Source organism: Oreochromis aureus, linkage group 12 (assembly GCF_013358895.1).
Source record: "Oreochromis aureus strain Israel breed Guangdong linkage group 12, ZZ_aureus, whole genome shotgun sequence".
NCBI lineage: Eukaryota > Metazoa > Chordata > Actinopteri > Cichliformes > Cichlidae > Oreochromis > Oreochromis aureus.
Window position 1 is genome coordinate 20,002,927 of NC_052953.1, and position 27,397 is coordinate 20,030,323.

At 40.3% G+C, this 27,397-nt stretch overlaps 1 protein-coding gene across 1 annotated transcript; it reads right to left on the reverse strand.

Moving 5' to 3' along the window:
- Positions 1-766: 766 nt before the first annotated feature.
- limk2 (LIM domain kinase 2) lies at positions 767-21,746 on the reverse strand. The gene is made up of 16 exons (XM_031755403.2): positions 21,467-21,746; positions 21,114-21,204; positions 11,748-11,883; positions 8,253-8,362; positions 6,964-7,149; positions 6,583-6,688; positions 5,221-5,435; positions 4,936-5,122; positions 4,769-4,855; positions 4,349-4,480; positions 3,775-3,831; positions 3,365-3,430; positions 2,935-3,106; positions 2,786-2,841; positions 2,435-2,592; positions 767-2,062 (listed from the first exon to the last, which is right to left on the reverse strand). Exons 1-16 carry the CDS (start codon positions 21,480-21,482, stop codon positions 1,849-1,851), a joined length of 1,989 nt encoding a protein of 662 aa, XP_031611263.1. The 5' UTR covers positions 21,483-21,746; the 3' UTR covers positions 767-1,848.
- Positions 21,747-27,397: the final 5,651 nt, after the last annotated feature.

Below are 27,397 nucleotides of genomic sequence, written 5' to 3' on the forward strand. Positions count from 1 at the left end.
AGAAGAGTAATGCAGTAAAACAGTCGTGCAGGAGATAAAAGCGTGAATCAGTGTCTCTGCATTGGCTTGAAAGAGACATTTTTGGGACTCTTGCAATAAAATGCAATTTTTGCAATGTTTTTGATGTGAGCTCTGAGTTAAATAATACCCCAATGGTTTTTGATGTGTTTTTTTCAACCTGCTCAAACATTTAATTTCTGAAGTTGTTATGAAGGTGTCTTACAGCATAGTCTCGAGATTTAGGAGATAGCAGACAACAGGCTGTTACCCAATTAGGGCAGGTGTCAGAAACAGACTCCATGTGTTCTTTAGTGGGACAGACCCGCACCATACACATGGACTGGCAGCTGCCAGAAAACACCACAACAGGCATGAATAGAACGGAGTACCAATGGCCAATCTGCCATTGTTGTTAATTGGGCATAAAAAATTTAAAACTAAAGACCTAAATTGACAATATTGAGCTTAGACTACATTTGTGAGGCTAAGAAAAAAAAATAAATAAATACTGGTGGCCACCAGTATCCCTCCGTCTCCAAGTAGATTCACACGAGGTATAAGTGTGAAAATCCTAGGAGACTGCCTTCTTGAGTTACTGCATTCACCTTGACTTTGAAGTCACTAAAATTCAAACTTTTTAGTGGATGCGCCTAAAGGATTAATTTCAAAATCATTCATTGCCTCATTCTCGAGTTATTTCATTCACAAAGTTAGGCGCCTTCAGAGCGTTTGATGTCATGCACACCTGAATAACGACAATTAAAAATGCGACTTTCAGAAGGTTTATTTATGAAACACTACATTAATATAAATAATAGTGGTTACAGCTGGTTGTCAGTACCCTGCATGATGATAGCAAAAAAGGCCAAAATGTCATTTGCTGACGAAATGTCTAAAATATACAAATCTAGAGGTCCCGTTAAAAAAAATAAAAAACAAGACATCAAATTAGTGCTATAATATGTACATACTTATTTACAGTGGTTAGGGAAAAATATCCAGTCCTGTACAAAGGCAGTTTTTTTTCTTTTTCCAAACAGTGAGCTCTTCCATGATTATGTCTGACAATCATTCTTGCAGTCCTTAACTGCAAAAGAGCTTTTGTCCCGTTTTTTTTGACAGAAATAAAACATCTGCACGGTGTTCGTTCAACATTTTGATAAAATAATTAAGCTAGAAAGTACACAGATCCATGGTTGTCAAAAAATGAGATGAGTGATGCTTAGAATAAACACAATCTGAACATTTCTTTGCCATCGTGCGCGAATTCTCAGCACGATGGCACCATTCAGCAGCAGCGGTGTGCGTTTTGCTTTCTTTGCTGCCCTAAGTCACACCTGTGTTTTTTGTTTATTTGGGCATGCCAATGAGCTTGACTGTCAAGGATCTTTGTTTTCTTTGCTGCTGAAGTGAGGTGACTCCTCTGTTGCGCAAGGACCGATCTGTGCATTCCACACACAGCAACAACAACTCCAGAGCCAAAAAAACTCCACCAGAAAACAAAACTGTTGTCACGTGGGAGCATAAAGTCCTCCGCCTTAGAAAGAAAGATTCTTTCCCTCTGCCAGGGAGGACATTTTTCTTTTGTCTTTATACAGAGTGAACAATCCTCTTTGTAATGAGTGGAATTAGTAAACACTTGTAATTTTGAAATGTCTTTTCACTCTCTTTGCAGTTCACTGGTATTCACAGGGTTAAAGTCCCAAAAACACAGATTGATCCAGCTACCACAGGTTATCCAGTTTTAATACGGCTCGGGTTCAATACAACTTTCCTCTTTTTACACATCCACAGTGCAGCAGGTCAGAGGTGTCACTAAAGTAAATACAGACAGAACAAGCAGAAGTCCTAAGTGCCATTGTCTGTCGTGCTCGAGCAATCTGGAGAGGCTGCCACTGGGGTTAACGACTGATCGGAGCTCTGGTTTGGAGAGCCGTCTTTAGGCCAATAAAGTCGACTCAGGCTCTGATGCAGTTCTTCCAGTTCGGCAGGCAGGGGGATTCCCAGCTCCTGATTGAGTGACAGAGCTGCAAACCAGTCCTCAAGCTTCTGAAAAGGTGGACTGAGGAATAAAAAAAGGAGAAAAGGGTTAACGAGGGCACAGAGAGGGGTTTGAGGCTAAAACCAGACTGACAAGGTTGAGAGAAAACATGAGGAAGCAATCTGGTAGCAGAGGCGTGTCCCTCAGCGAGCAGGTTGAGATGGCATCTGAAAGGGTTTTTGTTTCACTCCTTCTCCTACAGCCAGTTTCATTAAAAGGCCGGATACCGTCTCAAGTCAAGGCAGATACAGTTCTCAAATGGCCACATCTCTTGACTCTTTCAGGTTATTAAGAACTTAAACTCTAACGGTCAGCAACTCTGCAGAACATTAACTTTTCACAACAAGTTAACTGAAATCTGTAACACATTACAAAACAAAGGCTGTGGCTCACCGGTTGTCTGGTGTGAGGTCACAGCAGGCTACAGCCAGTGGAAAGAAAGCTGGTGGGCAGTCTTCAGGGAGAAACTTCTCCACAAACTTGCCAACATTTAGGCCAAAGTCCAAAGTCCTGGGGAGGCACTCGGGGTCTGCGTAGACTTGTCCAATGATCTGAATCACAGTAAGGAGGATAAACAGTAGTCAATCAATTGAACAGATAGTGATGTGCATACAATGCTTTTACACATAAATACATCAGTGTTTACTTTGAAAGGCTTAATTGCATGCGAGGTCTGTCATCTAACCCCAAAATATGCTCGTTAAGCCATTACTTTTAGTAAACTGAGTAAAATCATCATCTTACCTCGCAGAGAACAATTCCAAAAGAGAAAATGTCCACCTTCTCATCGTAACGTTTACCTGAAATAACAGATAAATACATTAAATTACAAAATGGGTACACTTTAAGCTGGCATTACTTTTTTTTTTCTTTTTTTAATGTCCACCACTCACCATTTAACATCTCTGGAGCCATCCAGTAAGGATTCCCCACAACGGTGTACCGCTTCTTTCGATCAATCCGTCTAAAACGTTTCTTATTGGTAGGTTTTTCAGGTAGAGGTTTAACTTTCTCTTCTACTATGAGTCGGGACAGTCCGAAATCAGCAACGACTACAGTGTTGTCCTGTTGAATGATTACAAGTGAGGGTTTTACTTCTCTAGTTACCCAGGATAGGAGAGAAGAGGGTTTATTAATGGCATATAATACCCAGAAATCCCCAATATGTTTAGCTCTTTGGTGGTCTTTTGGAGTCTGCAAAGGTTTAATCTTTAAAAAAAATACATTAAAAGCTGCGTACAACCCAGCTTTTGCTCATTCTTGAAATAAAAACCATTCACACTTCATCATGTTTAACTGCTTCTAAGATGAAATGCCACCTACCAGTTTAACCAGACAGTTGTGAGTATTTAGGTCTCTGTGGATGATGCTCATTGAGTGGAGGTAGGCCTAAAAACAAAAAGGTGAAAGTCACGTCAAGTAAAGACAGAAAATCCCAAGATAAATTATTCATGTGCTCAAATCTTCTAAAGGCAGATTTCATAAAATCTCTACAAGATGAATAAAAAGGTTGCACTTTGTCACTACAAGAGGTTGATCTACACCTATGTTAAACATTTTGTTACACAGTAGCACAATTGTTATAGTTTTTCAACTTCACAGTTTCTTTGAATAAATTAGTTTCATTCTCTGGCTCATTTGTGGCACTTAATATCTAATAGATGTGGATGTTTGAACACATACAGTCAGGTGAAAGTAGGAGCTAGTAATTTCTTTGCAGGAGGCCAACTTACCATGCCAGAAGCGATACCCTTCGCAAAGCTCACCCTCTGCTCCCATGGAAACGGGTCCTGTTAGTCAGGAAAAAGAAAAAGCAATGAGACAAACAGAAGCTCTCTCAGAGACCATAACAGTGTTAAATATAATGATTTTACACTAAGTAGGAGACAGCTATGTTAAATGAAATTAGACCTTTATGAAATAAACTAAATCTAAAATAGTCCTCCCCCACATGCTTCAAGCCTCATTAGGGACAAAGCACCCTCACTCTCCTCAGTGGGGCGTGTGCTGAATAGGCGTCGGCAGTAGGGGGGAGGAGTGGAGCGCGACTGTTCCAAGTTTCACCTGAGAACACTTTCTATAACTTTTCTCGCTCCACGTGTCGGTCAGTTGATACGCAACACAGCCAATTATAGAGTCCAGAGCCCTGTATCAGTGCAGAGTTTACTCCAGGTCACCACCCTCCCTCCCCTCCCTACATAACTCCTGCTAAAAAAAAAAAAAAAAAAAAAAAAAAAAGGCTCTGTCTTTGGCCACTGTTTTTGTGCTTCACTGTGAGTGAGGAGTGTTTAAGTTTTTTAGACTCACCATGTCTCTGATGAAATCCTTCAGCGTGCCGCCCTCAATAAACTCAGTAATCAAATTGAGCCTTTTGTCTTTGTATAGCACGCCGATAAACTTCAAAACGTGGGGATGGTCAAGGCTTCGCATTACTTTGACCTGAAAACGTGTGACAGAAAAAAAAGGAAAAAAAGCTCCAGATTATTATAAGCAGATGATCCCAAATTAATTTACACGAGACTCTGTGGGATAAAAAGCACTGAATAAAATACAAGTCAAGCTAATGCATTTCCACAAGACTCTGGCAACAACAACAAATACAAAGAGTTAACTACTGGGTCATGTGCTGTGCCTTTAGTGGTGTGTATTAATAAACAGCTCCATACAGAGACAGTGGGCTCTGCTTTGTCTGTGACTAATCAGAGGCTCCTGCTGCAGATTACCAACCTCTTTAAGGAAAGTTTTCTGGGTCTCCTCATCACACCGGATCAGCTCCTTCATCACCATCACCTCGCCTGTGGCTTTATGAGTCACCTGCGACAGAAGGAACACATGAATTACATGAAGCTCACAAAACGTGCTTGATGGCAGGAATAAAAGAGTAAAGGACTCACCTTGATCGCCTGTCCAAAAAATCCTTTTCCTAAGACCTCTCCGTGTATGAGGTCACATGGCCGAAAAATGCGGTGAGAGCAGCTAGTGGAGGATCTCAAGGACTCCGAGCGCCCAATGTCTCGTGTAATAAATGGATGGTCTTTAGGAGAAGTTGGTCCCGGTGACTTGCATATACTGTTACTGCGCCTGAAACACAACAATGCTCATTAATAATAACGCACATCCCAGATCTCTTGTTCATTACAGACTCCAAAACATGGAAGTTGTAGGTTGTTGTAACATACCTCAAAGACCTCCTTTTCAGTGTGCCATCATCAACCACATCGGTTCTCTCCAGCACCGTGTCAGATGGTGAGGACATGCGCATGCGGGAGGTGGCTGGGACTCCTAGCTGGTTCCCCGGTGATTCCAGCCTTAGCCGGTCCAAACGATGCCTGACTGGGTCGTACTCTATTAGAAGGTGCAGCGTGTGACTGGTACGGTGAATAAGATCATCCACCTGGATAGAAAAAAAAACATAAAAAAATCCATATATATATTTATTAACTAGGGTTAATGGATTTTCCACAATTACACCGTTTGTAGGCTTTTTAACAACAAATCCCCCACGTTTACGTCCTGTAAACTATCATCCTTCCACGTTAGGATGATTTGATGGCAGTGTAATAAAACTTCCTAAGCAACACTGCAAAAACAAATAAATACTAGTATAATTTATAACTATATTATAAAACTGATGCTTAAAAGCTGCAGTCAAAGATCCATGGTTCAACGTCAATTCTTTAAGTCTGGTATTTGCTTATCCAAAGGACAACTGATGGTGAAATCTGAGGTGTAGTCATTGTTTTGTTACCGGCTCAGCCCTTTCCTTTAAGAAGCCTGTGTGTGACGCAAGTCCAGTGCTGTAGGTGGTAACACTCCCACCACATAAATTGCAGGACCTGTGACATGCATGCTGTGACCAGTGCAGTGACCAAGTTACTGTGATCAGAGTGTCTAGATATGCTTACGTTTAACGGTAACAACTATCCCAGTGTTGAGCACCATGGGCTTGGTTCAAGGAAGAAGGAAACTAAAAGCCCAGTTTATGCAATGTTATAATAGTGTCTCTGTTCACCCTTTGACACTGCAGAGTCTGACGGGTAAAGATTACCAGCTAATGAGTCAGGGACGAGTAAAGTAAGAAGCTAAATCAAGTTCTGTGAGTTAGTCTCATTTAGCACATCGAACTATTCATAACTCATGATGATGTCAGTTATTCATGTTGGGCAACAACATGAGTTTCCTTTAATTGTGCATTTGTTTTTATTTATGGATTATTTTATTTGTCTGGTGAAATTCTGTTTTGGTGTACAGAAACAAATCTTTAATGATAACGAAAACATCAAAAAGGAACCAACCAGTCGAACACAAAAACGCTGATCGTGGGAATGAGCCTATAAGTGCAGTCATTACACACCTTTGCCTCCCAGCTTATGCACAAATGATTGAGGAATGGGAGGAATGTCAAAAATCAAATATGCAGCGATTGTATAACAACATTGCTATGCGAAAGTGCACTCAAGGAATTGTGTTAACGATGAAACTAATTGGCTTCGGCTGAATGACTTCACTCCATAAGCATCAGAGATAATATGTCAGCCCACCTCCTGCTCCATCAAAGTCGCCACAGGAAGGCCATTGATCTCCAGAATCCTGTCTCCAACATGGATGGCATTTCGAACCTCTGGACTAATAAGCATCCCTCTGACCCTGGAAAAACAGCAGCAGCATGAGTAAGTGAGGACTATGAAATAAATGTGCTGGTTTAAAAACAGCCAGTCCTGTCTGCCCACCAGGACACCAGGACTTGAAAAACTTGCATATATTATTAATCTGTCAATAAGTACTTTTTCTTTCAGAGGCTTATTTACACACACCTGCTATTTAGTCAACCTATAATCAACGTTACGTAAAGCATTACTCATGCTGTTCCCACAGAGCCTCAAGGACAGGCATGGAGTCAGACATCACAAGGTCCTACTTACTCTTTGACCTGAACACTCGCTGAGCCATTGACATCCCTCAGCACTGACACAGAGAGGCCTCTCTTCCCATTGGCTGCAGAAGGCATCGAGATGAGGGTCACCGTGTGGGGCAGTGAGTCCAGGACCGAGTCGTACGAGCGTTTTTCCAACATGGGTGTGAGAACCTTCTGCTTGTAGCACTTTCCGCTGTTCACACCAGGAGAAGGCAGAAGCACATTTTATTAAAGTTTGATTCAGAGGGCACAGAGTAACAGGAAGTCATGCAGTAGTGACCAACTAATCATACTTGAGGGTGAACATTAACTTTTTATGACATTCCTGCCATTGGCCAGTACAATTAAATGTAAGACGCTCTAGAAAAAGAGGAGACGAGGATTTTTAATTGAAGGACTATAAAACTGAATCACAGCAGAAGAACCACATGAAATGTCCAGGGTTGAAAAACACATAAGATCAAGTTTAGTTTAGACCAACCAAGTGTTGTAACCTAAAGTAAAATCTAATCTTTGCTCAACAGGTCTTTTTGCTTTATTAGCAATATTGCAACAACTTAATATCAGTGCCATTGTGTTACAGAAACAAGCATTGGTGTATTGGCTGCTTTATCCATTTTTGCGATAACTCACTGGATTAAAAAGTGCATTCTGGATACAAGTCTCATATCATCATGTGGGACAGGCAGCTGATCAAAAAAGGTCAAGCATATGACTCCAAGCTGTGACTACTCCTGGATCAAAGCAATTTTCCAATGTAGTCATGTTTTAACACTCGTGAGTGTAGCTTATGGCTGTTAAATAGAAGTTTAGAAATGGCACACTGATGAAACCGCATCAGGTATGAGTGAAGTTATGCAGCGGTTTTTCTTAGATTTATAGTGCACATATTATTTTATGTACACCAATTACCCATGTGCAATCAGTAAAGTACCTATTATCTATATCTATGTACCTGAGCGCTCTGAAATGGTGGGGAAATGAATGTTAATTAAAAAACTTAAAATAATCTAAACATGAAGGTAAAAATGTATCTGGCTTCATTAAATACTCTAAAGACACTGCAGAAAAACATTAAAAAAAAAGAACAGTTCACTCTGGTGGCGTTAGGTGGAAGCACCTGGCTGATTTTCATGGAACGGCTGTCGGAGTGGTCTATAAATGAGTTTACAACCTTTACTTATAGACTATAAAAATGAGCCTACATACCGAGACATGTACGTTACAGCCCTACAATTGCTGCTCTGAGCAGTTCTCAATAAACAGCTTTAAAGAAATCCAGTGCAGGTGACTTACCAATATAGTTTTGACCTCTCGACTAAAGCGTAGGTGTCCCGGTCTTCAATGACCACCTTGCAGCTCAAGCAAACAAAACACTCAGGATGGTACTTATGTTCTCCAGCCACCTGGAATCAGAAACAAACGGGCTAGTTCTCCATTCAGAAGTAACGCGACGAGGCTGCTGTCTTGTTCTGTTGTGCTTTGCTGGTGAGCTGTGAGCTGCGTGTTGTTTTCTGCCCTCCTCCCTCCCACCGTGAGCGGTGACATAGCCGTAACACCTGCTTCACTCTCAGCCTGTCTGGAATCTGCTATGACATCACCCTCTGTGGATCTGACACACTCGTCTTACTGGCTTTCTCCTTTTCAATGGTCTGAAACTTTCAGCTGCTTCAGTTCTCACCCACACTGCGTACGTATCAGTCATCGATTTCCCTTTCTGACATGCATGCAGGACTTCACTTTCATCACACTGTTTTCATCCCTCTCATGCAAGATGAGATCATATGTCTACCCTTTGCAAACAAGTAAAATGTTGATTTCAGGATTATTTATGTAATTAAATAGGCAATAGACAGAGTTTTGGTTTTAACTTGTGATGAAATACAAGTCGATTGCACAAAAATGTCTGGGTTTAAAGTGTTTGCCTAGAAATCTTGCACACATTGGACAGTTTTGTCTACAACCAGGTACAAAACCTCTTGTGAAAATGAAGGCTTGATTGTGAAACCAAAACAGGAAGAGGATGGCGCTTTTGTTTTCCCGCTAGCTGAAATAGTGGTCCTGGGAACAATGGGAGTAACTGCTGAAACTGTACCCAACAAGAAAAAAAGGAGGAGGCGGCGAGGAAGACAAAGGGAAAGTGATTAAAAGTTAATGGGGGGATCAGTGGGACTTGAGGGGGTTTAAAGATTACATTCACCTGGTATTGTTAGACCAGACTGCCAATTATCAAAACCTGCCCAATATAACCAGGTGTTTCAGGCCCTGTCCACATGTACATGGGTATTTTGGAGAATGTAGCTTGTTTTATGCATTTTGGCTTTAAAACGGTCGTTGTGAATGGACTAAGTCACTGAAAAAGGAGAATAAAACAAAATCTTCCAGGATAAAGATTTAGAGAAACTGATTTTCTGTGGTTACATGTGAACAAGTAAAGCAACCTCAGAGTCGTGCACCTTTATTCCCTTTTTTACCATCAGCCTGTGTGCCATGTTCCTATTTGTTGCTTCTGATTGGGCAATATTTAGGGTTATATCATCATCTCTTGCTCCTGATGTGGACTCTTCATGTGGACATATTTTTCAAAACAGTGCTGGACAGGATTTTACATTTCAATATTAATGCTTTCAAGCTGTGAGCAGAGCTTGGTGGTGGTAGAGAGGTACTCCTAGTGCTGGTCCCAAGCCCAGATAAATGGAGAGAGTTGCGTCAGGAATGGTATACGGCATAAAATGTTTGCCAGATCAAACATACCGGAACCAGCCAGGGCTGTAATGAAGGCGGACATGCAGAGGGTTGGTGTGACAGAAAAAGATAATCTGTTATGGTGACCTTTAAAGGGAGCAGCTGAAAGAAGCACCAGCAGAAGAGCAGCAACTCTAATTTTCTCACTGCATTGTGATAGAAACAAATAATTCAAAAGCTTTGATTTTTGTTCATCTATGGATTAGTTATCTCAACGATTTGCAATAAGCACATGGGGAGCTGTTCAGTATTTTTCCCACATTATTGCCACAGCTCTGAGTCAGTAACATTGTGCTGTGAAAGGATTCCCTGCTGCTGCAGAGAGATTAAAGTGATGTCAGCCAAATCATTGTGACACCTCAGGAGTCTGTCAGTACCTCCCTGCCTTTAAGCCAGGAACAGAAAAACCGCCAGTGACTAAGAGCAGCCACAAACCTGCCTGAGGCTCAGACAGCAGTACGGAGCTGTAAAAACTTGGCAAAGCCAGAACAAAGTGAGGGACAATTAATGGTGACCCCATTGTGGGCAGAAAAATATGACACTGGAAAACAAAAACGGGATTGCATAAACTGATCATAAACACAGTGCTCTGAATTCCTAAAACATCTCCAAAGAATCAATGAACTAACAATCAGCTGGACCAGGACAGAAACAATAGTGTTCTGGACTTGAATACTTAACAAGCAGCAGCTCTGCATGACCCTCCTCCGCTGATGGACCACAATGATTTTCTTTCTGGCTGAGAGGCTCCGGTGCCAGTTCAGCCCTGCCAAAAACACTTGGCTTCGCTGGCTGATGAAGCAGAATGCCAGAACCAAATAGAGGACTCCATTATGTGTGTTGCTTGGTGGCAAAAAGAAAAACTTGAGCCTGGCTCCATGCTAGAAAAGTGACCCCATTTGTGGCCACCTCAGTTTTAGGTTTTTGATTTGTAGATATTAAAAATCGATGCTGGCTGACATTTGGCTTAAATTTACTGCATGTCAGTTTCTTTACTTTAATCAACTTGGCTTTTCATTTTTTATTAATTAAATGTTCTCTTTGTGGAGAAACAAACCCCAAAAAACAGGCGTCATTTATCTTTATACCATCAGTACGGATCATAGCGTGAGTGGCAGAGTGTGGCATGCATTAACAGAGAACTGTGGAGAAGTTCTGCACTGAGAGGGAACATAATGGGGCCTCAAGGGGGGGAAAGTAATTCACAAGTAAAGTCTAGACCGCATTCTGCTAAGTCCAGCAGCAGCCCATGTGAAGTATCACTCATCTGTAAATGTAATAACTGCCACAAAAAAAACTGCCCCCCTGCCTTTTAACGCACGTTAATCTGGAGCAGTAAGCAGAAACAGGAACAGAGCGTACTGACATGGTCTGTGGGCTTTCTGGCATTATTTAAGTAGGCAGGGAAAGGGTTGGCGACTGGTGTTATAAGATCATTGCAAGACAGACGCTGAAAGCCAGGCAATCACATGCAAACAGCAGTGGTCAAACAGTCTCGACCCAGTGTTGAGAGTCTCCAAAAGAAAAAACAAAAGACACCAGACGTGCAAAGAGAAAAAAAAAAAACACGATCTGGTGGGTTGTAATTCTCATTCTACACCAGAGTATGGATAGCTCTGCTGTTTTCAAGTCTTTAACACAAGAGGGCTGAGTGCCAGGCCAGGTCAGGTCAGCGTGTCATGTAAGCATTAAAAGAGAAGCCTAACAAATTTTGTGTAAAGTTTCTATAAAGCTTTTGGAAAGATCCCCCCACCACAAAAAAACCATGCAACTTGATCGCACCTTTAATTACATCCTGACTGCCTGAGATGTGCATCTATTTCACATACCGCACCCGAGCTTACATGTGCTGTCTCAGCCAAAAGCAACTAACAATGTTATCTAAATGTTTTTACAGGCCATAGAGTGCTATGAGATGTAAAATTAGTGCAGTCTGGGCTGATTAGGTGTTGGCTCAGATTCCAGTGTCTTTGAGCGACAGCTTAAAAAAAACAACCACCAAAAATCAAAAACAATGGAGTATAAGAATGAAAGCAGCAGACTTACCATCGCAGGTCCGGTCATGAGCAGAGAGCAACCATGACAGAGCTCTCCAAACTTTTCCCAGTAGTGATTGCGACAGTACAGCTTGCCGTCCTTCTCATAGTACCAGTTAGTCAGGTGGTCACAGCAGACAGAACATCTAAGGAGACAGGAAAAAAAACAACACTCAGGGTTACAGAGACAGAACAACAGACTTCAGAATGGATTTTGAAATGTGAAGCAGATGTCTATGATGACATGATGGCGGTCAGAGTCTCAAAAGCCTGTTTGACTACATGGATGTTAGATGTGCAATATATGCGAGACACAGCAGGGGAAAAGCCAGCCAAAGATGCTGATAGAGAATATCGACTGTGCATAAGAACAGCCAAGCATTTACATAATAAAGACCTGGATTTTCCAATATTTCTAATATTGCAATATCTCTGAAACAAAGTGTTTTTTGAACAGTTTCTCATGCACACTGTAAAAAACAACAACAAAAAACAAATCCAAACTGCCGAGAATCCTCCTCCAGTAAATAACCTGTGAGGTCATAGCTGAGAGGTCAGTGCAGTCACACATACCTAGGGGTGCAACGTGGCCAGTCAACCAGTGAAATTTGCCCCCTCAATGACGCTGCTGACTTTAACATCTTTACTCTGTGGTGATAACCCCATGTGGACTGTCATGTGGATGGTTTCTTGTAAAAATATTGAAGTTTTTAATCCGAAGTTTAATCAGTTGCAAACGTGCTACAAGTGACTATTGATTTCCACTCTCCTAAAATGCAGTAATTAAAAAAAAACAACCCAAAAAACCAAAAACCAGACACCGTTAGATGCCTTCAAGCTAAAAATGAATCAAAAATAAGCAAACATAGATAAATCAAATCAGTTTTTGCTTGTTAATCTAGGAGTTTTTGAAGGTTCAGGAAACATAAAGAATTGAAACTTTGGACTTTTGTTTGTGTATGCTGTGTCATATATGTAACCAAGGAAACGTCCATTAACTCTGTTGCACTTGGCAGACCCTCCTCACTCAGCCTTTGTAATCAAGGGTCAACCTCTGGAGCTGAAACATTGAGCCAATGCAGAAGTAGCAAAAGCTGCAATTCCTCAAGCAGCCAAAAAGGGTGTCAAAAACTTCACAGCTTGAAAAATCATATTAGGGGCTGAATTTTCTATAACTCATCCATGGATATAATTCAGTTATCTGTCATCAGCATCATCTAGGCCTTATCTGTGACTTCAAAATCAGAATCAGAATATTTTATTAATCCCTGAGGAAATCATGTGGTCATTAGACAGAACCTCTTCATTGTGTGTGTGCTATTGGTGCTTTTTAAACAGATTATCAGACTAATGATATGGCTTGCTGTGTGCTCGCTGGCTCATTCTAGAAGTTTGTGCTCCAGCTTGGCGAGTAAGATTACATTAATCCACTGCTTAGAAATAATAAGCTGATAGGCGTGTCTGTGTTGCACCCACACAATTTATAAATGCAGCTTGTTAACCAAGTTTGCTGAATCGCACTCCACCCTTCACCTGTATAAAGGTAACGGCTGGCTTAAAAACAAAACAAAAAAATGGCTACAGCTTAGTTTCAAAATGTGGAGTCCAAAAACGAATGGTGACACCACAGTGCCACATCCGTGTTTTATACCATTTATACTTGTATGATGTACCAAAAAAATAGTGTAATTTTTGATTAATCAATTAATCAACAATATGGAACCTTCTTCCAAAAATTGTCTGTAAATAAAATAAAAGAGTAAAAACATCACATGAGAAAAGCTGTAACAAAAATTCTGATCGCTTTGCCAGTTGTCCAAAATTATTAATGACTCTACTGAAATATTAACTCTTATAATTTAACTTTAAATATTTCTTACCAAACTTGGTAACCTTTCTGTAAATGTATCTCATCCTTCTTTCTTAAACGCTGTAAGCTCCTATAGAAGCCATCAGTCAAACTTATCAAATTAGCTAGAGGGTATATTCCAAACGCTTAACGTGCCAAACTATGTTTTATAAGGTGTACAACAGAGCGCATACCTTGTAGCTGAAATGTCCTGGGGCTTGCACTGTTAGAGAGGCAGGGATCACAAAAGTAATTAAATAAAAATGTTCCACTTTTGAAGAAGCAGATGTCAGATTTGGGAGAACTTCTCTTACTTGAAGACTGCGCAATACCTCTATGGCTGCCAAGTCCTTATTGAGTGCTTAATGGGATTCAGGATCACAACCTCAAGATAAGACTCTACAGAGCCAAAGTCCTCAAATTATCCAGTTGGGCTATAATACAGCTTTTGATTACAGTTCAATTTCTTAGGCAGGTCACTTTAAATACTAACAAGTCACGCCGTTAACCACATTAGCTCAGAAACACATCCTGGGTTTAGGATTTCTGAGTGTCTCTCATTGTATTGCTCCTCCTTCAACAGTCTAACGAAGGCGTCGTAGTAAGAGCTAGCACTACTGTTATAAATAGTGTCGACTGCTGCTCCTGTTTTATGACTAGCTGCTAATCGAAACTGATATTTGGCAGAGGTAAGAGGACGTTAATGCCTGAGACTGAGACAAAATGTTCAGAGTGAAGAATGCTGAAGTTACCAGCAGATTGGGAAGCACCTGCAGGCATTGAGCGCTCCTTGAACAAGCTGCACTGGTTATGCAAAAATGATGGCAGAAGATTTAACTGCCAGGATGAGCCACTTTATGAGAGATCGGATTACTGAAGCCTCTGGAGCCAGTTTTGCCCGACTTTGCAAATCATTCCTCAGGCTTGTTTTTTCCCCTCCACCTTCCACCTCGGTTACACATTCATCTAAAGAAGAATCCTGATGTCTCGGTGATGACATGTAGACAAATGAGTCACAGTGAAAAAGAGACATCAGCCCAGTCAACTATTTGCATTTGAAAAGGACAGAAAATGTTCACTGCATTGATTTCTCTTGAGCTTATGCACAAAAGTAACAGCAGGTGTGAGATAATATACAGGCTGCGTAGAGGAACGGCTATAATATTAAACAGTCAACTACTGTCAGTTTAGAGTGGTTCCCAGCATGATTATTTTGCCAGTTAGGTGAAGAGCATCAGATTCTCGATGAAGACAAAAACATTATTTTAAATGTTTATTGTATGCATTTTTATTCTTTTGGTGATGGCTCCAGACTTCAGCTGAGACCCGCGTATCACATTGTTCTCTCCACTGTAGGTATAGTTCATCCAGGATTATTGACTTTGGCACAGACTCCAGATATTTTAGAGTTTTCTGGCATTACTTAAGAAGGAGCTGTCCTTTGGAGGAAAGACCACATGTTTGTGTCTGTGCTGCGGAGAGAAAAGTGGAGAATGAGGGAACAGCTGGCTCTGAGGCAGAGAGGACGTGACATGAAACAGATCCATATTTGTGTCCTTTTAAAAAAAGTCAGGAAACAAACCTTTTTCCTTTGACATGAAAGCAACATAAAAGAAAAGGACACAAGATACAGCCTGATGTATCACAGTGTGCTGTCAGCTGAGGAGTAACAGAGCAGAATAATTATCCTGAAGTTAAGATTGCATGAGTAATGCTTGCTAAGCTGCTGTGGTCACAACTGCACTAAAAGGCCAAACATCTGATGTCTGGGTGTGACGCAATATTACACAAATTTGCTATTTTCATTAAATGATTAATAACGTTATTAAACATCATTAGGAGTGGGAGAAAATACAGATGCAGCTTTATATTGACTCGTTTCTGCTGCAATACAATTACGGTGCCAACTTTTAATATTTTGCCCGGTCTTAATGAGTCAGTTTCTGCCGCAGCATTCTGATGGTAGAGTCTGACGAGAGGTTATGATAGTTAACTAAAACAAAACTTAAAAACTTATACAAGAAGTGAAAAACAATTAAGTTAACTTCAATGTAAAAAAAATAAAAAAATAAATAAATTAATTATATATATATATATATATATATATATATATACAGTTAAGCCCATAATTATTCATACCCCTGCCGAATTTTGACTTAAAGTTACTTTTGTTCAATATGCAAGTTCTTTTTTGAGCAGAAATGACACAGGTGTCTCCCCAAAGATAATAAGACGATGTACAAGAGGCATCATTGTGGAAAAAAATATTTCTCAGGTTTTATTTATATTTTAGCAAAAAGTATCATGTCCAGAATTATTCATACCCTTCTCAATAATCAATAGAAAAAAAGCCTTTATTGGCTATTACAGCAATCAAACGCTTCCTATAATTGCAGACCAGCTTTTGCATGTCTCCACAGGCATTTTTGCCCATTCATCTTTAGCAATGAGCTCCAAATCTTTCAGGTTGGAGGGTCTTCTTGCCATCACCCTGATCTTTAGCTCCCTCCACAGATTCTCAATTGGATTCAAGTCAGGACTAAGGCTAGGCCACTGCAAAACGTTACTGGTGTTGTCTGCTAACCATTTCTTCACCACTTTTGCTGTATGTTTTGGGTCATTGTCGTGCTAAAATGTCCACTGGTTCCCAAGGCCAAGTTTTTCTGCAGACTGCCTGATGTTGTTGTTGAGAATCTTCATGCATTGCTCTTTTTTCATGGTGCTGTTTACTGTGATTAGGTTCCATGGTCCATTGGCTAAAAAACACCCCCAAAGCATTAGGTTCCCACCACCATGTTTGACAGTGGGGATGGTGTTCTTTGGGTTGAAGGCTTCTCCATTTTTATGCCAAATGATCACAATGATGCCAACATCATTGTGACCAAATAATTCAATTTTTGTTTCATCTGACCATAACACTGAAGACCAGAAACCTTCTTCTTTGTCCAGATGAGCATTTGCAAAGGCCAAATGAGCTTTTGCATGCCTTAGAAGTGCCTGGAGAAGTGGCGTTTTCCTTGGTCTGCATCCGTGGAACCCAACAGTGTCCGTTGGACTGTCTGGCTTGAGACATTGCCACCAGCAGAGCCCAGATTCACCAGAATGGCCTTGGTGGTGATCCTTGGATTCTTTTCACCTCTCTCACTATCCTCCTGGCCAGCACAGGTGTCACTTTTGGCTTCCGACAACGTCCTCTGAGATTTTCCACAGTGCGGAACATCTTGTATTTTTAATAATACTTGCACTGTGGCCACTGGAACTTGAAAACATTTGGATATGGCCTTGTAGCCCATTCCTCACTTGTGAGCAGCCACAATGCACAGCTGCAGGTCCTCACTGAGTTCCTTTGTCTTAGCCATGACTGTCCACAGACCACCTGCAGAGAGAGCTGTTTTTCACCTGTTGAGTTGATCAAAACAGCTATTTCCAATTAATCAGGGTAATTGGGATGCTTTAGAACAGCTTTGACTATTTGGAATGGTATGGAACTTTGGATTTTCCCAGAGACTGTGACAGTTTGTAAAGGGTATGAATAATTCTGGACATGATACTTTTGCTCAAATGTAAATAAAAGCTGAGAAATATTTTTTTCCACAATGATGCGTCTTGTACATCATCTTATTATCTTTTGTGAGACGCCTGTGTCATTTCCAGTCAAAAAATAACTTGCTAGTTGAATAAAAGTAACTTTAAGTCAAAATTTGCCAGGGTATGAATAATTTTGGGCTTAACTGTATATATATATATATATATATATATATATATATATATATATATATATATATATATATATATATATATATATATATATATATATATATATATATATATATATATATACACACATACACACACACACACACACACACATATATGGAAATGATTTTCCGAACTTGGAAAACTTTTAGAATTTGTTGCTTTGGTAAAATTTTTTGTTGCTAGTTGCCCGATGGAGTCAGGTGCCTTCAGCTTTAGAAAGGATTTGTTTTAATAACTGTTTAGAATTTCCTAAAGGTTGCCCCTGACATATTCCTTACAAACTGGTCTCTTAAACATCACAATGAGTTCATTGTACTCAAATGGCCTCCACAATCTCCAGATCTCACTCTGATAGACCACCCTTGGGATGTGGTGGAACGGGAGATTCACATCATGGATGTGCAGCTGAGAAATCTGCAGCAACAGTGTGATGCTATCACATCAGTGTGGATTATAATCTCTGAAGAGTTTTTCCAGGACCTTGATAAATCTATACCATGAAGACCTAAGGCAGTTATGAAGACAAAAGCAGGCCCAACCTATTACTGTAAGATGTACCTAATAAAGTGACTAAGTTAAAAATAAATAAATAAATACATACAAGCCACTATACACATTTGATTATTGTAGAACCAAGACATTGCTGTCAGCCTCAAATATTCAGTATTTGTTAAACTGTAGCACAGACAAGTAATGTCAGCACAGCATCAACAACGGCTGGAGGTATCAACACTCTCATTGTCCCTTTAGCTAGATACAATATTTACGAATAAGACAAAAAAGGGTGCAATTCTTCAAAAATACTGCATGTACAACATACTGTGTGTCTAAGTGGAGGAGAACAAACAAACATACAAAGAACTATTAAAAAACTTGTTCTGAACAAAAAAGCATTCATATACAAAATAACCTCATAAAATATAAGTGTTGTACATTTTGTTCCTTTTACCATCTACATTAAGTGATACAAGTGTGTTTATAAAAACACCTAACTTCCTTGTATATATGGTGCTGAACAGGCGTGTGCACTTAACTCACGTGGTTATTTTAATACAGTCATGTTGGCTGCACAAACACTACAAAGTAAACATTACTCGTTTCCTTAAATATGCATTGCCGTTGGAGTCCTTTGTTAAAGTGTGGCTACAGTAATGACAGAAATAGATACTGAGATGATCTTTTACATGTGGCCTTGAAAGCCTGACAAAGGCGTATTTCACTGTGTGCAACAGCATCAGCACCAACAAGTTCACCACAGATCCTTTAAGTCCTCAAAGTTGTGAAATTGGGCCTCCATCAGACCCGTTTATCTTGGACACACCCCACAACTGCTCGGCTGGCTCACAATATGGAGAATTTGGAGGCCAAGTCAACACCTTCAACTTTTTATTATGCCAATAGAGGACACAGCCATCAGGAAAAACACTTGCAATGAAGCGGTATCCTACTTTTACCTAAGTAAACTCATAAGGACATAAGACTTTCCACATTTTCCAAAGCATCCTCTACAGCCTCCACTGGCTGGCCTTCTTCCAACAGCGCATCTTGATGTAATGTCTTCACAGGTAGGCTAAATGAGGCGCAAACATCCACTCATCCACATCTTCTAAATAATGCGTATGTGCACCCGGTGGTCTGTAGAGGTGTACGGAGGTTAGCATGGACAAAAGCAGCAGTGTTTTGGCACCCCTCTATGATAGCCAGCATTAAGGTCAGATAGACAGGTAGACCTTTGCTTCCCACACCTTTGGTAGGTATGAAAACTACTTTGGAAAGGCACCAATCCAGTTATCAGACCATGACTGGTCCCAAATGTTGGGCCATTTTGCTGTTTGCAACACTCAACTTCAAGATATGCCTTTAAGACTTACTGCCTTTAATATCAACCTAAAATGTTCAGATTATGAAAAACGTTGAATAAGCACCAAAAGTGTAAAAAAAAGAAAAAAAGAAAAAAAAAAAGCTTTTTTTTGGTTTGTTTTCCTTGAAAGTAAAACAATTATTTAATTTCACTGAGTCTAAAATGCACATGTAAGTAAGAGGCGACACCAAAATGTAAATGAAGACAAAAGAAAAATAGTAGTGTTGTTCAAATCTAGCTCCGGATTCTATTTTTGGTTACACAACTCTCCCCAGCATGGGAAAGACTCTATTTTTAACCACAGAAAAATGCAATAAGATCTGCAGTTATGCAGGTGGAAAGCAGTGAACAAGATAGGAAATAGTTTTGTCTAAAAAACAACAACAAAAAAACCCCAACAACACAAAGGCTTCTGTAGTGTTTGAGACAGAGAGCTCACATCTCTGATTCGCCGTCTAGGAATGCAGAACGCTGCAGAGCTGAACGTGCCATTACCTATAGGCCTGAATAACACTGCCAGGTTTACTGGAACAAGAGTGACGCCGCCTCACAAGAATGTTACACGAGGTGGAGGTATACGGAGGGCAGAGGGGCAGCATGTTGACAATAGAGAATGGGAACATCACAGGGTATCACATCTGCAAGGACATTTTTATTTTTGTTTGCTTAACGAGTTATGTCTTGCAAACAATTTTAGCGACGATGGCATCAGCTTACAATGGTGCTTAGGAAAAAAAACAAAAAAAAACAAAACACCCATGCAAAACATTTCATATATGCAGAAACTTTAAAGAAAGGAAGTTATTACACAAAGAAATAACCAGGAATTCCAAAAATGTAAAAAGGTATAAAAGAACAAAGGGAGTGAGAGGATCAAGGGTGAGTAATGCAGCTGCGTCAGGAACCTTGCTGCTGAGATAAATAGGCTTTGTGTTATTGAGAAGTGTGTTTTAAAAGAGAGAAATCAAAGGCTGTCCAAGGACACTGCCACATACTGGCTTAAGAGTCTCTTTTTTTTTTCCAGCTGTAAGATTCATTTAACCTAGAAAATATTAAATGTGTTTTCTCATTTTAGTGCCAGAGGAACCCTGATCCACTCCCAAACACCAAACACATTTTTGGGTGTACTTGTGTGTGTTAGGTGTGCCTTCTTAGTCAGAGATAGAGAGAGAGAGTGAGAAAAAAAAATCTCTAATAATCAATATTTCACAGATTCAGGCAGTCTACTTTTGATGATCAGTTTTAAAATGTTAGGAAAATACAACCCAGCAAATGCAACTGTGACCCTGCAGTAAGCTGAAGTACCACATGCCATTTCTGTTAAACAGCCTGAGTTATCTTATTTAACATGGGAAAAAAAAACAAAAAACCTTCAACTGATCTCCATGGGGAAAAACCCTCTGGGTGTTATATAATATTGGCATGTGCAGTGTGTTGGCATCAAACTGCAGGTTTACTGCTGCACACAAAAATATGGTCAGTGACCTGTACGAGCCAGAGAGCTCGTATCATCTCCACGGTGGCAATCATTAAGCTTAAGAGCAGAAGGGGCAAAGTTCTCCTGGGGAGGAGATCTGTCAGCTGGGACTGGGGGCAGGAATCACATCCTACAGAGTGCATTTTGTGCACAAAAACAATGGTGAACAGCTGAAAACAGACAAGAGTCTGTGTTTAGGCGACAGAACAGAAACTTCTGGGATTATCCACAGGTCCATTTGTAAGTACATCCAAACAGAGTAAACTACAAACACACACACAAAATCAATCACACAAACAACTGTCTGTGTCAGCGCGAGCTAACACCTCCTTATACACAAACAAAGTCTCCAGTCATCGGAGTATGAGTGACAAAACTGTGCTCATTACAGTAATGAGGGTACTTAAAATCACGATCTGCAGCCACTTACTTGAAGCAGGCGTTGTGCCAGGTGTCCTGGAGGACTTTCATTTGAAACGAGTCTTGAATTTTTCCTCTACAGCCCACACAGTAACACTTATCTGCAAAGAAAGAAACGAGCCTCCCCTGTAAATAGGTGTAGCGCAGAAACCTCATGTGAAAATTGCAATACTGGTTTAACTGGGATCTGAATTTGAGCGAGCAAACAGACGCGCCGCTGCGCTCGGTCTCCAAAAAGCTCCGTTTTAAAAGGTAAAAACATTGCGTGAGCTGAGCGCTTCAGACAGAGAGATGATGCTCTTTTACACCCCAGCGATGTAGCATCACTTCAGTGTAAAGGTACAGTGTGAAATACCACTTTACCTCCTGGTTCCTCCATCTACTCCGCGAGAGTGTCGTCGATATTCAAGTCCCTTTTTTGTTTTTTCACTAACTCCTCATACTGAAGAGGAGAGCTGTCATGAGCCGCTTCACGTTTTCGTTCCTCCCCGTCCGAGATTCCCACCTCTCTAAATACAGCAGGAAGAAAACACAAACGCCTTTTAATCCTCCACAGAGAGAGAAAGAAAACTGAGCTGAGACCTCCTGGACGGAGCTGCTCTCTCGCCGCTGGCAGGATGACTGACGTAATGCAGTGCTCACATTCCTGTACGGAGAGCGGAAAGGCCCAACCTCCGCACCTGGAAGAAGGAGAAAACTGAGATTTGGCCCCAAACGCGAAAGGAAAAACAGTGGCGCCATCTACTGCCAATATCACCGCACTACACAACGATTCACTATGTGGTTGCTAGGCTTTAGTGGATAGAAATGAAACGTTATTGTATGTTACTGTCGTGACATAAAAACGATGGGATGCTTTCAAAGTGTTGACGTCATAATATATTAAGGATAATATAATCACCAGATCTTATTGCATTCTTAAAGCAATATAGTAAGTACAGTACAATAAGACACAATAAGTGTCTTTCCTGAAGTTCTACAGTTGTATCAAAGGATCAAAATCTCTGTTTTAAAATTTCATTTAATTTTCTTTAAAATTCTATAAAAGATAAATGACTGCTATATCAATCAGGTATTGTTTGCTTTACAATTTGTCTTTTGCACTTTTGCTATTTGAATGAACAAGGAACAAGTCAGCATTTAAAGTGCTTCTAAATTGTTTTATTTCTGTTATATAACCAAGGCTCACTGATAATACTGGGCTGGGCAAAACAATAATTTCACTCCATCTGAAATCAGTAGGCATCATCTCTTTAAACCCATTTCAACGCAGGCAGAATAGCAATGAATGTTATTTACTGAAAGGGTATTACACCTAATGAGAAGATTTAATCACAGAGTGCACGTGTTGTTTCTTTGCTTTTCTCTGCTCCATGCAGAATAATATTTCTTTTTTAATTTACACCTCCAAATTCAGAAGACGGTGCGTTTAAGCGGTTTTTACAATAACATGATTCATGGCTCATGGTTGACCTTTAGGCGATTGAATTTAAAGAGTTAGTTTCCCTTTAAATCACATATGAGGTTTAGTTTCAAAACATTCAACACAAATGCTGGTATGTACTGAGATTTTAAAAATGTATACAGTTTTGTTTATTGAAAAAAAATTGTGGCTTATTCACTGTCACAGCCGTCAGTATTAGCACAGTGCTGTGCAATCTCATGCCACCCCTCATTTCATTATGTCATGCTTGGAAAATGGGGAATAGGTGTAGTGATTTATTGAAACACGTGCAAATATATATGGAAATATAAGCAAAAAACGGTTTGCGCAGTTCAACAAGCTTGATGTCCACATTTATTCTTCAACACAGCCTGGACTCTCTCAGTCAAGCTTTCTTGTTATTTTTAAGTAGTCTTCAGAAATAGCACTGCACTACAGTACAGTACAGTCACACTGATTTTTTGTGCTTGTTTCTTTATTTTCTTATGTTATTTTAACATGTCGAAATAAAGCCCCACAACGCTGGGAAAACTGTAGAACTGTGTCTTCAATCTTCAGTTTACATAAAAGGGCCAATATACAGGCAGGAACATGAATGCGTCATGAGTTCCTCAGTTTCACCGACTGTGGCTGAAACATTAATTTCCTGTTTTGCAGCGTGGGACATGGTTCAATATTTGTGTGGCATATTAATGATAATGGGGCTATTGTTAACAGTGCATTAAAGTAATGGAGAAAAACTGAGATAAGGTAGAATAAACCGAGAGTCGAGAGTTTACAGTAGACAGGACGATACTCACGATAAGCTTATTATTAAGTCTTTGGCTCTTGATTTTAGAATGCAGTTGCGTGAAAGCCCATTCATTGTTAGTTAAACAAGGGAAACATTATATTTGGCAGTATTTGTTGTTACACTGTAATAGTCATGATTGACCTTACAATGAAGCTCCCATACACATCCTGACACAACACTAATATTAAGCCACTTCTGTTTGGGGGGTTACCGCAGTTCTACCTTCTACCTCCCTGACTTGTATAAGTGGCTGCGTTAGTTTTTATTCAGAGGGACTAATTGCCAGCTTGTGAACTAGGTTTGTTGCTATGGACTGAAGTATATTTCCGTTGGTTTATTAAAAAGTGGCCAGCAGGGGGCGGTAATTAAAAAGCAGATGTTCTTGTATCGAAAAATAGGCGCAAGCTACACTTCAGGTCTTCCTTCTGTGTCTGTCGGTTCTGTAACAAGAAATAAATGACATAATAAACTAGGTTTAAATCTGCTGTGTAAACACGCAATGTAACATATTTAGACACGAACTTCTCTTTTTGCCAGTGAACTTAAACATAATGCAGACGCAAGTTTTAGTTCATGCCTGCTTTTCAGACTCAAGATATGAAAGACCTTGCCTTCATATCTTGGGCTGCTCTTCACCAGAAAAGTGAAAACGTGAAGGAAAGAGAAAACATGACCAGATAAAATGTTAACCTCTTCTTCCACACCTCAAGCCTCATCTCCTGCACTGAAGTCAGGGCTCTGACCCATGAAAATGTATGAACATTATTATTTTTTCCTAATTGATTTCTTCTTATTTATTTACTCCTTTCACAAAGCTTTGCAGTCTACTAACAGCCGAGGTAAACAGGGGACTGACAGCTTACATTCAGCACAGATAGCCATCAAAAATTATGTATTTCAACTGTGAGGGTTAAGAAAACAGAACTCAGCTGACTGCAGTCTGCAATCTACTGAAATCTAGTGATGACATTTTTTACACTGCAACTTTAAAATCAACAAATAACCCAAACGCAACAAGGAGGCCTCTATATAATGTGTGGTGCTACCCTGTAGTTCTTGCCTGCTGTCCATCAAAACAATGCAACGAAAAAGCAAAGCAATGCAATGCCTAACTCTGTGCAAATCATATGAACTTCCTCTAATGTCAAAATTTACAAGGTAATAAACAGGAATGAAACCATCTGATGAGGCCATTCTAAGAAAAACTGACATTTTGCAAAGTTGGACAAAGCTAGGTTGTCAGAAAGACAATATAAGCAGTTAAGCACATGAAAAGCAAGCCTTGGATTTGCTTACTGGTTACCAACATGCATGTTTGCATACATGCACACACACATACACATACAAAAGCACACTGTCATCTTTGAGGAATAAATGAATGCCACAGTCCTTCAGTGCTCTCTTTCCACTCCCTTTTCCCAACAACCACCAACAGTTTCCTCGTGCAAGCAGGGAGCATTCTGATTGGCTGCTACTTGACAGCTAAATTAGTCTTCAGGTTCAGGTATAGAAGGGTGCGGTTCAAACCAGCTTATGGCATACGTTTACTAACTTGCTTTTAAGCAATAAAACTCTGCACACACCCATCCAATATAGATCTTGCAAAAAAGAGCAGTAAGGATCATAAATAAAACCACTTTAAGAGAACCTTCAAACCAACTTTGTATTTATTTAAATACTCTCACATTTAAAGATTTGGTTGATCTGATGATCGGAACTCCACAAATAATGTGTAAAGCAACAGACAAATCTTTGCCCCAAAACACTCAGAACTTTTTCCAATGTCAAGAGATTTATTCTAAAGACACTTCTTCAGCTAAGAGTCTAAGAGGAGAAACACACACAGACGCTGCAGCATTTACTTGTATACAAGGGCGATCACAGAACGCTCACACCAGAGTGGGGGCCCTGTGATGCGCGCTCTGTTCTTGCACGTGTCTTTATTTATACATAAGAAAAATGAATACATTTGACGTGAGCATGTGCGTATGTGTGTGTGTGTGTGTGTGTGTGTGTGTGTGTGTGTGCGTATGTGTGTGTGTGCGTGTGTGTGTGTGTGTGTGTGTGTGTGTGGGAGGTCAGAACTGCTTGTTTGACTTCTTCCTATCGCTGTGAGAAGACTCAGATACAAATATCAGAACATGTTTTATAAAGAACAATCAGTCCTGAACAATGAAAAGAACAACCAGTTCTAAGCAAGGAAATGATCATCATGCAGCATTCTATCACAAGCAAACTTATATCATTAAAAGCTTATACTGACTAAAACATACAATTTTCTACCTGTTGTCAGTATAACCTTTAAGTGAGATATCAGTATGTAACATCTTGTTGTACATTTTCTGTCACATCATCATTAATCACACAAAGTCTTCACATTCCAACAGGTCGGGGTCATCACCATCATCATTTGTCACGGCAATGTATGCAGCTACAGTGGAAACGATTATGCGGTTAATCATGAGTTTTAGACATGGCAGGATACATGTTACAAAACACAAAATAAAAGTAAAAATACTCCAGCTCCGATGAGTAAGGTAAGATAAGATAAGATAAAACTGTATTAATCCTATTAACTGTAAAATTCGGTTTCCAAATAGCACAGCACCGACAGAAGCTACAGAATGTGAGCAGAATACTATATATACACATATATAAATACAGAGACATATATATAAATAAGAGTATACAAAAGGTAGAAATAGAATAAATACAAATACAAGGGAATTGCAAGTATTTCAAGTATTGAAGTCTACTGCACCGTTGGTTATTAACAAAAAGTATTGCACAGTGAAAAGGCAGTAGTAGTCTTTTTAGCACCTGTAGCCAGGAGCCAGTGTAAAGCCAAGAAAACCAGTCACTTGTATTACTCACATAGTCCTGATTTTGGGCCTGCTGGATCTGTCTCAAGGCGTTCGGGGCGTCAGTCATGTTTGATGAGTGTACATTGTCTGGTATGTAAGTGCAGCAGGTGTTGTTGAAGAGGAAGTTGAAAAGTCCCCCTTTCTCTGCCAGTATCATGTCCAAAGCTACTTGATGTTGCATCACTGCGATCCGTAATGCATTGATTTCCTGATCTTGCTGTTCGTTGATCTTGCATGAAGTGTTCAAGAAGAGTCCAAAGCGGTAGTCCAGAGTTTCGATCCTCAGCATGTTTTTTTCCGGTTCCCACCCAGGGAACAATGTGTGGAGTACTTTCTGTCCGGTAGTCCACAGTTTGAATTCCTCAGGTACATTGCTTCCCCATATCGGGTCATGTGGTTGAAGTTTAGGGAACGTAGATCTTCTTTTCTGGCGTGCTGTAGAAGTGATGTTTACTGCGGTCATCCTGAAAGTGTGGTCTGACAGGAATATAGGAGCACATGTTCCTGTCCAGCCTGGGGGCAGTATGAAATATGCCCGTTGTCCACATAGCTAGGCCATTCCTTGCACCCAGTACGTGCCGTTAGAAGGTCCACTCATATTCACAGGGGCGCCCTCTCCGTGGACTGCAGTTTGGACGCAGTTTGTCGTGTTTCCAACGGGTGTGTTACCTTTCTCTTGTTGATAACACATGGAGTGGTTCTTCCCTGGGAGTTGGTCCAGAAACACTGGGAAGTGGATGGATGTATTCCGGTTTGTCACGTTGAAATCGATCCAGAAGAGTTGATCACATGTTCCATTACTAAGTCCAACAGCATGTGGGATTGTGTCGTTGGTGATGATTCAACTGTGTTGGAATCCAATGCCAGCGAAGCTGGCTGCACACTTTGCTTGAGTGTTGTTCATATATTCACCATATAGTGTGGGGTGTGTTGATGTGCTGGGCATATGAGAACAGACATAACAGTCTGTATTTGCCGATTCCGCCTTGGTCCTGTCGTGGATATAACGGTACCAGGCATTGTTCATCCAAGGGTGGATATGGTCTTGCGTCATGTCTCTTAGGTGCGAGTTGTCGTGCGTCCATCTTTTCTGTCTGCCTCGTGGTTCAGCTGTTGTTGGCGTCAGCTGGGGTCCTGTAAGGGTGAGCGTCGTAGTCAAGGTAACCAAGAGGGTCCACCTTCCCATGGTTGTA

Bases quoted from the DNA above. Each gene is read 5' to 3' on its own strand.
- limk2 (XM_031755403.2), bottom strand. The intron at 5,436-6,582 runs GTGGGCTGACAT...TTTTCTATCCAG, and splicing joins CGACTTTGATGGAGCAGGAG to GTGGATGATCTTATTCACCG. The intron at 2,593-2,785 runs GTAAGATGATGA...ACTGTGATTCAG, and splicing joins TTGGAATTGTTCTCTGCGAG to ATCATTGGACAAGTCTACGC.